The sequence below is a fragment of the Phallusia mammillata genome, unplaced genomic scaffold (genome assembly GCF_965637545.1).
Source record: "Phallusia mammillata unplaced genomic scaffold, kaPhaMamm4.hap1.1 HAP1_SCAFFOLD_377, whole genome shotgun sequence".
Lineage (NCBI taxonomy): Eukaryota > Metazoa > Chordata > Ascidiacea > Phlebobranchia > Ascidiidae > Phallusia > Phallusia mammillata.
In genome coordinates this window covers 1-10,972 of record NW_027649107.1, presented here as the reverse complement: position 1 = coordinate 10,972, position 10,972 = coordinate 1, and the positions used below count along the sequence as shown (strand labels likewise).

The window sequence follows — 10,972 nt, the reverse complement described above, 5'->3', positions numbered from 1 at the left end:
CATTTGTTCTACAAAACAAAAAAAGTTAAAGTATGTTCTCATCATATTGACATACAAGTCAAGCAAAAGCATTTTAGATGAACAAACTATATTATGTTTACAAGGCAATTGATAAACACCAATCACACAAAACTCGCAATATAGTTCAGCATGAGTTATCCAGACCACCAAAGGTAGATCGTGGAAAGTTATTCATTTCTGTACTTGTCTTATGTATCTGATACGATAAAGATAAAATATGTTGTATACTGTCTAGAGATATTAATCAACAAAACGTTTGTGCATAAGTAACATATTCATGACTCAAAACATCAACATCTGGTAAAAGAAGTTAGAATGTAAATGTACCCTAAAACAATAAGTTGTCCATATATTATTTCATCGTCACAAGAGTTTTGGTTGATCAGTTTGCTTGATCCTTGATTGTGCAAGTCACAGTTTGTATTCCGATATTGGGAAAAGGACGGCAAATCATCTGATGTTGCTGGTATTCCTGATACTTGTACATCCATGGGTACAGGGCCAGGCAATTTGCTGGCAGCTGGCATAGAAACTTCCATCTTCTCTGACTTCATTAAGTTGCTTTGTCACAGTCAGCGGAGTGGAGCAAAAAACAAACGAACTAAACTGACACCTTAGCACCTTATTTTTCAGATTAAAGTTAACACTGCGTAAAATTGTGAAAATGATTTAGCTGTGATAACAACCTGAACAATGAACATTAATACTATAATTTTTAACCGAAAACAAACACCCTGCATTTACTGCGAAAGTTGTCTGTTAAGTCATAACTGTGCTGGACGGCAATCTAGTGTTAAACGACACCTTTCGATTCTTGCGAATCCCTGTTAGGTACTTTTGTTCCCGAAGTGCACAAACAATCAAAAAACCCACGCCACGCCGAAAGAGTTTTATTGGTGACAGGCGAACTGACGTCTGTTGATGTTGTGGCCTGGTCTGATTTCGTCGTTCACCCGCCTCATGTGGCAGAAAAACGATGAACCGATTCACTTTGACCTAAACCAGTGGTTCCCAACCAGGGCCCATGGCCCCCCACTAAAAGTCATTTTCACTTTAACTTTATTCCCGAATTTAATCGACGATTTCACATACTATTTGTTTATAGTGAGGTTTATCACTCTCATTTACTCCATTAGATCTGTTTAAGGCCAAAATTAATACAACATGCTAACGCGAGATTGCTATCTACATTTTAAGGGGGCCACAGGTCCTAAAAGTTAACTTGAAGGGGGCCACGAGGCCAAAACGTTACTTTAAGGGGGCCCATGGTCCACAAAAGGTTGGGAACCACTGACCTAAACAAGAACGCAAACACATGTCAAGTTTTGCATGCAGAATTTCTCCGATCGAAAAACTTTAAAGCCATTTGTGCATTTTAATTTAATTCCAATTTTTCTCGTTTTCTGAGTAATGTAAAAACCACAAGGACCGCAAGTTGTAAAGGTTTGGTTTGATTTAACAAACTCACCTTTTTGCCCATGGTATTTGTCTTTCCTAATGGGAAAATACAGCGTAACAAATTCGTACATAGACGCGGGTTGTCACCAATTCCTTTTTGCTTGCATAAACAATTCCGTTTTTTAAGTAAAATCATCCCAAATCATTGTTAAGTAGATCCAAGTTTAAAAAAATGACCCAGTAAGCGACACGTTGTTTACCAACAGGGTTGCCAGATAAAAAATGATGAAAGGTGCCAAAAACTAAAAAAGCGCCAACCACAACAAAAAAGAGCCAAACAAAAAACGTTTAACGCCAAAAATACCGCCAACCATTTTTTACAAAACTAGCAGGAGAACGTAGCCTATATTATACAGTTGTATAAGTCACTTTATTAGCCGAGCTGTACAAATTTGGTAAGTAGAAAAAATTGGTTTGGATGAGCGGGAACATTTGCCTGTGTAGTGTGTAGCCTACCGTAACAAATTACTGGAAACTATTTCCCGGGCCAGTACTGGAATAGAACTATAAGTTCCAAAACCAACATTACCTGAATGTAAAATGTTGTGTTGTTTAATTTCATTAACAAATATTTACAAAAGTATTATATGGTGCCCCATGAAATCAAAACAAACTATTGGCGATTGTAAGTTTAGCCGAAAACAACAGTACGTACCTATTGCCTATGCAGGAGACGGGCATGCGAGCGTTTTTTGCACAATGTGCTCGAAAATGTGCAGGTCGAAATGTGCGCACATTTTAACCTGCACATTTTGGCACCTGCACATTTTCAAAATGTGCGCACATTTCGACCTGCACATTTTGGCGCACATTGTGCAAATTCTTGCCGTAAGCCCTGTTGCTATGCAGGGGCCAAGGCTTTCTCTTTTCACTCGAACATTTACTTGGCGATTAAAAATCCACCCATTTACTGAACCTGATTTTTTATAACGTAGTTATTAGGGTTTCAAGATCAAGATTGTTACTACCATATTTAGCGTAATACAATTTAGTGAAAGTAAAGTCCATGCAATATGCCAGATAACATTGGTTTGGCTTGAATTCTTACAATAGCTTAATTAGAAGTGGTTTTCCACTTTCATGCACTTTCGCTTACTGTGGTAAGCTGGTTTCAACTTTTAAATGACAATATTAAACATTAAAAACTTTTTAACTTCAATGCGACACTCACTGTATGTCACTCCCGACACAAACATTCGGATTCCCATCATATTTTCTAATGTCCATTTAGAGACTACAATTGTATTTGTTGGCTAGACAGGAGCATTGATGACGTAGATATAGTCATTCAATGAAATATAACCTTAACCTGCGTTGTAAAAGCGCAGCTAGAGAATCTAACCTAGATTTTGTTGGGTCAAAAAGATTTGACAAACAATGCCAAAACCGCCAAATTTTACAAAAATTACGCCAGCTGCAACTTTTGGTGCGAACCACTCTCAAAAAACGCCAATTTTGTGGAATTTGGCGACAAATCGGCCAAATTGGCAACCCTGTTTACTAGAGGTGTACCGAATATTCGGTTTGCCGAATTTATTCGGCCGAATCGATCATTTTTGCAAAGATTCGGTTTCGGCCGAATAATTTGTTGCGATTCGGCCGAAACCGAATATTTTACGAACACAAATTTAAAGCGTTAAACGTGTCTTTTCTGCTTATTAAGGTCCACGCAATCTTTCAAAAGCCCAAACATAACGAAAGTTGCGTCAATGTTTATCTTTTTCAACACATTATCGTTTTTCCCACGGTAGTCAAAAAAATTAGTAATTCATTGGCAGGTTGCCAATCATGCTTAAGGCAATTTTAAACACCACAGAAGTGAAATAAGGACGAAACACAACTATTTTGCACTGTCTGCCTGGTAGATAAACATTTTTTTCACGTCAAACGCGTAGCGTACGACTTCGCGTGACGTCATAAATGATTCGGTTGATTCGGCCGAATTTATTCGGCAAAACCTCCGAATATTCGGTTTCGGCCGAATCGAAATTTAGCCGATTCGGTACATCACTACTGTTTACCAACCACTTTTAAATTTCTCGAAAGCAAACGTAACAATTGTCCTATGACGTCACAAAGCAGAAGGCAATCTATGTTCCATTGAATAATACCAGCTGCCTGCATGTTGTGTTGATCGCAATCAGTTTGTGGGTTATCTCGTGGTTCAAGCATATGTAGCTGGAAAGTGTAACGTTTATTGCAATGTTAAGAAACAACATAATGAAAGTAGCTTAGTTAGAATTTGACCACTGCTCTTTAATGACAGACGATAGGCCAGTTATTTGATGTTGCTGTAGTGATTAATTAAAATGCCCTTCCCCGTTTCAAACTAAACTAAGATATATTTGATTGTTGTACAGAACTTACTATTCTTTTGAAAGAATATTCGTGCAATGTGTTGGTATTTTACACCAGGGTACATTACCTTCATTTTATTACAGAAGTCGCGATAAACGTTTATGATTTACAAACAAAATGATTTGTTCTACAAATCTACAACTAATGTTCAACTTCTCCCTTTTCTTATGTGAGATCAGGGGCACGCAAACAAAAGTGTTTAGTAAGTATAAGCAACTGGTGTGTCACGTGTGTGGCTGTGTGGTAAATTATTAAATAATACTTTATAAATATAAATTACAATCTCATGGAAAAGTTTATTTCAGAATTTTATGTCCGAAAACTTTAAGAGCGTATAGGCTACGTTGGGCAGCCCTGTAGTTAGGTTGCGACCATAATATGCCAATATGAATACTTCTTTCGTGATATATTTCATTATGCGAGTAATGTACACAAAAGCACGCCAAAGCAGCAAAATTGATTTGTGTGAGCACTTATAGGTCATGGGGCGCTGATAAGGCGCTCTATTTTTGAACTTCGGTAATCAGAAGGGGAAAGACACTTGTCTGTAGTTGTTTCGTCCCACAAACCCATCTGTGTAACGCACAAAGTTTTCATCAGTGTCATCAGATGGGGCCTCTGCTTGCTTAAAAGCGTGAATGAAATCTTTTGAAACCTTGGAAACTGCAGGTTGCAATTCGTGCGCTTTCTGCATTTAACTGCAAAAAATATACCGCTTAGGTTGGGGTATATGTTCTTATTCACTACTAACTGCTAGACATCACGTAGCATAAGGACGTAGGAAAAGGTACTAACACAGGAACTCATAGTACAGCGGTTTGCTTGCTTATTGCCACTAGGTGACTTAAATTATTTTCTAACGCAGGAATGCTGACGGTTAAGGCTGCGCTAAGCTTTTATAATAATAATGACTATAAATTCAACTAAAATTCCATTAATTAACTTGAAACTTATTTTCTAACTCTATCCCATTTTTTTTTCTTTTTTTTTTCACGGGGTTCGAACCCAGGACTCTCCCGGGGACGAATCCCGATCAGGGTTTTTATGTCTGTATGGGTCAGGCGCGCCAGACCGTTCGGCCAAGTTCCTGCCACTCTATCCCAGTTTTTTTTTCACGGGGTTTGAACCCAGGACACTCCCGGGGACGAATCCCGATCAGGGTTTTTTAAGTCTGTATATGGGTCAGGCGCGCCAGACCATTCGGTCAAGTTCCTGCCCACTCTATCCCAGTTACACAGTTGATTTAAAAATTGCGCTTTTTACGCCATCTATCGATAGAAATTCTCAAACCGGGGTACTGTGACTGTGAGTTCCTGCGTTAGCACTTAGTACCTCTACCAAAGACGTTTCAATTTATCATTGAAAAAAAAAAAAAAAAAAAAAACTGAGACCATGAATATTCAACAGTAAGTTTACATCCACATAATCTTACTAGGAATTGTTTTGTAACGACAGTTTGGTTTGTCATCCGTCGCATTAAAACACCAAAGACAGTTCTTCGCTTTGCATGTTGTCTCGTTTTCAGCTGCTGATGTACTGCAGTCGATTGGGATAGCGCAGTCGCTGCAACTGTTACAATTTTCACGCCCGACCAGTTCCGCTGTGCACTTCCCTGGAAAATTAGGTACAGCTACTAACACCATAGCTCACGTCAGCCGAACATTTAGTTAATTTTCGATACGTAGCGCAGGAGCTGAATTGTTTATTTAGCGTCTAAATAGGGGTAGGGTTGGGAAGTATAAGTTTTTGAAACATTACATTAAGAACTAAACTTTTGGGTTAGTTTCAGTAATTTTTTGCGATTTTTCTAAATGTGCGATTGACGTGAGTTATGGTGCCAGTATATTTTCCGGAAAATTATTATTTTTAAACTCACTAATTAACTCACTACATGAACAGATTTATGTGTTGAACATAGTAGCGAATATTTTTATATGTAACTATTCAACATCTGACCTAGATAAATTGAACCTAGAAACAAAGCTGGTGGTGGGTAGGCTGCTAAAGACTTATTAACGTTAAATAACAAAGCATTTATGTTGGTCATATTTGATTAGGTTACGTACTAAGTTGTCTTTTCAAATAAGCAACAAATAAAAACTTAAATTTATAAACATAATTTGTAAATGTTAGTCGTACAAAACTGAAACCATATCATAGTTTTAGATACTGGGAACACGCTGAAAATTATCGAGTGACACTTATCCTACCGGCCCCCGGATGAGTGAGATGAATAATACAACGACGATTTTCGGGTACACTTGGGCGTTTGGGACACCAATGAGCTCCACGAGTTTCACAAATTTGCTGTGTGCTTGCTTTAAGGTAGGCGTGATTTGCACAATCATCACACTCATTGCACACTCCGCTTAACACTTCAAGACCTTGGCAAAACAAAACAGTTGGCATTTTTTCATAAGTTATAAAAGGACTTGTTAAAAACCGGTCCTACACACAAAAGAAGATTACGTTATGCGTTTTTGTATACTAAGCGAGTTAAAGTTTTGGTTTTTTAATACAGAAGCAGGATGTATGGTAGACCACTCTTTTATAAGGTAGACCAAACGTTGCGTTTCATTGCAAGAAAGTGAAATGCGTACCTGACTTTCCTCCCTGATAGCACTTGTTATTGCACCAAAGACATCCTTCTCTATCGCATCGGTTCTTCGTTATTCTAAAAGACTTTTCGTTGGGAAGGCAGTCGACTTTCGTTGTGCAAGCGCTGCAGTTTACACACATCCTGTTCAAATCCCTCGTGGGTGTAGCTAAAAAGTAAGAAAATACACTAGGCTACTCTTAATAATTCCGCATTAAATTTATTCAACACACAAATTTAGGATTGAACAATTCTCGAGCAAGAACAAAAGTACAAAATAAACATACAGTTTGTCGTTTATTACGATTCGTTGTAGCCTGTCGCTACCAAGATGGCTCACATTTTTTGTAAACAAAAATGTTATTGACAGAAAGGAGTCATTGTTTGTTTAAAGTTGTAAAATAAAAATAGCAAGCAATTTTGCGTGTTACTTAGGTACCTCAACTTTGATTTTACCTGTTCCTGAAGGTTTGAACAAAGTGTTATTGTAATACACGCATCTTGGTTGATCACTCACGGCATTACTTCCCAACCACAGGCATCCACGACTCTCACAAGACGCTTTGCTCGGCTGATAGGTTTTGATGTCCGGGTGGCAGTTGATCGCCACTCTGCAGTTGGTCGTTGAATGACAATATTTTGCCGCTTTAGTGACAACTGCACGAACAAGTTCGTTTGTGTTGTTAATGCTTAACAGTTTCGTTTGTGTTGTTAATGCTTAATTGCTAACAGAAAGCTACAGCTGGCTCAAAATATTGATTTCACTCTAAAATTCCTTGTTTTGTCCAAATTTCAGAAGCATTTTTTAGGTCAGAACGGTACAAAATTGACTGTTTTTGACCACTTCTGTTAGTTTATTTAAAATTTATTGATCACTTCTTTTGTTAAAATACATGTACTAACCTGAATATGGACTTGTAGTGTTGATAAAGCACTTGGCAATCTTCGCTGCAACGTTGGAGCACCAAACACAACCAACAGCTTCACAGTTAGCTTGAGTGTTGGGCCGAACGTTGCAATCTATTCTTTCTGTGTCGGTAATTGTAGTGGGGCATGTTTGACTAAACGTCTGGTAAGCATTAAATGAAACTACAACTAACACTAAAAGTATTGTTTTCTGATTCATAGCTACAATTTTACCCCAACCTAAAATGTGTGCTGAAATGACGCAACAAGTCGTTTGAACACCTGAGCTAGTTGTACAAATGTAAATGTTAGTTGTACAAATGCTTAACTGTAACTCCTAATGCATTTTGTGTCCGAAAATGCACAAATTTGTATCTACTGTTCTGCTGACTTCGAAAATCATTGATTCTGTTATTTCGTACTTCCTCAAACAAAGCAAATTACATAATTTTATTGTCAGGTGTATATTCACCACATAGGTAAAAAACGATTTAATCGGTTACCTCACAAGCATTTTCACAAAAAATCTAAAGCATTTCAGGAAATGAAAAATACATGAGAACCACTGACGTATCCTTCCGTTACAAACCGTTTCGTATGAGAATCCAAATGAACTTGTTTTAAGCGACCTGGATATATATGAACCTTTCAGGTTGCGTGGGAACCGGGCGCATCGGACATGTCATTTTGTTGGTCTGATCATTGATCAGTATGAATACGTTGGCATGACAACTTTAGGCCACTGTTGCATCTTTTCGCTGAAATAAAATTATCCACATAAACAAAACTAAGTCATCTGCAGAAAACCATTGGCCTACATCTTATGTGGCAAAGTGTTTTAAGCACCAAATTAAAAAAAAAATATTATTTGCAACAGTAGTTCAAAACCCACCACCAATTAAGTAAACAAGACATTTTATTATAGCCTACATCTCCTGGGACGATGCTGTAGCCTACTGCTGCTTCAAAGACTTTGGTGTTCAGGAGTTATATGGAACACCATGGTTGGGTTAACCCTGGAGCCTATTCGTCAAATAACGTTTATAGTTATCAAAGGTAGAAAGAACGTACATTCTTAAAGTAAACATTTTTAAATGTTGATGGGCCCACATATTTTTAAATGTTGATGGTCTTAATATTAAAGTTGTAATTTTTACGGGATTTGAATTTAGGACGCTCCCGGTTTTATGTCTATTTATTGCTTATAGGTGCGCGACCATTCGGCCAAGTTGCTACCCTTGACGTTGTAATTATGCTGCAAAATTATGTAGGCTTTTGTCACAAGGGCCACTTAGCGGAGTGTTTTGAGAAAAGTTAATTCAGAATGACAATGTTGTAATTTATCTATGAAGGAGAGTCGTTGAATCGTTATTTCACTGGTAAACACGGGTAGGCTACCAGTCCGTGAGAACGTTATGTTGGCTGAACACAGGGAACACGATATGAGGTGCGTGGATGTCATGAACAACTATTACCTGTAGGTGGAAGCACTTAATAAAAAAAACGTGGCTTTTATTAAATCATTGCCGCGTAAATAAAAAATTCTGTTGGACGCACCAGGCAAGCATATTTTATTGTGCGCCGGGCTTCTAAATAATGTTCGTCTTAAACCGCTCAAAGTTTGCCTGTTATATGGGTATAGGCTACATTTTGACTGTGATGTTATTGCTGCAAAAATAATATGCCCCTCATATCGCCTAAACATTAAAGTAATATATTGTGTTGTTCATTTATTGCTTTTACAAGTTGTGTATACTGCTTATACTTACATCTTTTTTCGCCTTGCAATCGCCTGTCGCTGTTTTTCGCTTTTCCTCGACCAGTTAAAACACATTCGAGTTCCAACTATGATCAAAACGAAAACGACCATTACAATGATAATAGCTGCAATTGCGATCCATGTAAGCAGCCATGGAAGATTCAATGATGTTTTTCGCACTAAACAAAAATTGTATTTTTATTATTGTACGCAGGTCTGCAAACAATGTAGCCTAAAACTCAGTTAGATCCAATCTTCCCGGCATTTATGTGCAGAAAGGTATAGTCTGCGATAGGATTTAAACCCATGACTAAAATAGTTTTCTTCCATATTGTAGGGCCTCAATTACGACTGCCAAAATCCTCACGTTATACTGAGGTGTCGGGTAGCTTGGACTTTACTACAGGATTCTCAGTATGACCACAGCCGTCAATAACAAAACATTTTATGATGTGTCTAAAATATTGCGGCAGGTTTATAAGAGCCGTGTAATATTTGATCATTTTTCATGAGAAATTGTAGGAATTGAACTTGCCCTTCCATCCTGTTTGTAAGACTAGGCCCATCTGTTTTTCCAAAAGTGCAGATATTGGTTTAGGTTTAAAAGGCGTCAAAAAAGCTTAGTCGAAACAACATCTGCCTACCTGGAATGGTGCTTTCCGTTGTGCGTTGTGATGTAGTGTCCCTTCTTTCAACTTTTGGTTCTTGCTTACCGACAGCCGATCTCCATAACTCGCTACATCGTTTTGGCAAATTAACGTGATCGAGTATTTCTTTAAAGCTAAAACGAAGAGATTTGGACAGAAGATTGTTTTGTTCCAACAAGTCCGAAATTTTTATTCTAAGAGACAATATTTTTGGGTTCCGGTATTTTTCTGAAAGTTTACCTAAACCTCGCAGCATAGTTTTAATTTTTGTAAGATTAAAGTTGTTTTCAGTCATGTACATTTGAAGTTCCGAGCACTTGGCAGCTAAACTTTCATGTGCAAAGATTCGTAGCAGAAACTTCAAAAGAAGAGGATCTTGCAGAAGTTTTGACAACGCTTTTATGAGTTCGAGCACTTTAAGTTTTTCTTCGTGAGAAAGTGCAGAAAAACCAGAAATGTCCATCAACTAGTAACAGAAAAAACATCACTCGCATTGTATTGAAAGATTGCGTACAAAAGGATAATCAACTAGTTTGCTTTACACGTCATACCGTTCCCAACTTGATGAGATAAAAATTTCTAATATTGTCAGTGCACTAACTTACTTTTTTTAGTTGAAAATTGGACACTCTTATACATATAGTTGTCGTTTTACATCGCAATCGAAAAGCCTTGAAAACTTACAATGTTCCAAAGTTCTCGATCTTCTAGACTCAGGTTGTCGTAGAAACTAACAGGGGTGGTGGATTTTAAGCTTGTGGTTGTTTGAAGAGTCGTGTCCGCTATCGTGGTTGTAACCAGGATCGATGTTGTCTGATCTGAACCGGGTTTATATTACTCCATAAATTTCAATGAGAAGTCTTCTACCTTTTGTGTTTCTGCATATCGTATAAGTCTGTTTTACTTTAAACTGACCTTCAGTAGTTTGCCATTTGGTTGTGATCGGGATTGTTTGGGGTGTGGTTGCATGTGTTGTGGTGATGTCCTGAAGACACAAATCATTTTGTGCAAGAAACAGGCTATGCTTAATGCGGCTGTATTCTAAAGTCTTTTTTAATTTACCAAACCAAATAGTAATTTCTGCAAAGCAAAATGTCAGATAATATCTTTGCAATTATACTGAATGTTCTATTTAGCCTACACCTAGGAACGAAAACACATTCAAACTTCAAAGATTTGGTATGTTGTGACCCAATTGTTTATATGTTTGTAATATTGATGAACGTT

The 10,972-nt window shown here is 37.6% G+C and overlaps 2 protein-coding genes across 2 annotated transcripts; both read right to left on the bottom strand.

Annotated features, from left to right (window-relative positions):
• Window positions 1-4,317: 4,317 nt before the first annotated feature.
• Window positions 4,318-7,559, bottom strand: LOC145208845 (uncharacterized). The gene is made up of 6 exons (XM_080079092.1): window positions 7,337-7,559; window positions 6,910-7,090; window positions 6,438-6,622; window positions 6,048-6,221; window positions 5,270-5,449; window positions 4,318-4,535 (listed from the first exon to the last, which is right to left on the bottom strand). The coding sequence occupies exons 1-6, from the start codon at window positions 7,557-7,559 to the stop codon at window positions 4,318-4,320; spliced, it is 1,161 nt and encodes a 386-aa protein (XP_079935218.1).
• Window positions 7,560-7,781: 222 nt separating this feature from the next.
• Window positions 7,782-10,849, bottom strand: LOC145208846 (uncharacterized). Its single transcript, XM_080079093.1, has 5 exons — window positions 10,661-10,849; window positions 10,430-10,563; window positions 9,743-10,211; window positions 9,109-9,277; window positions 7,782-8,097 (listed from the first exon to the last, which is right to left on the bottom strand). The coding sequence occupies exons 3-5, from the start codon at window positions 10,206-10,208 to the stop codon at window positions 8,046-8,048; spliced, it is 687 nt and encodes a 228-aa protein (XP_079935219.1). The 5' UTR covers window positions 10,209-10,211; window positions 10,430-10,563; window positions 10,661-10,849; the 3' UTR covers window positions 7,782-8,045.
• Between the last annotated feature and the right edge of the window lie 123 nt (window positions 10,850-10,972).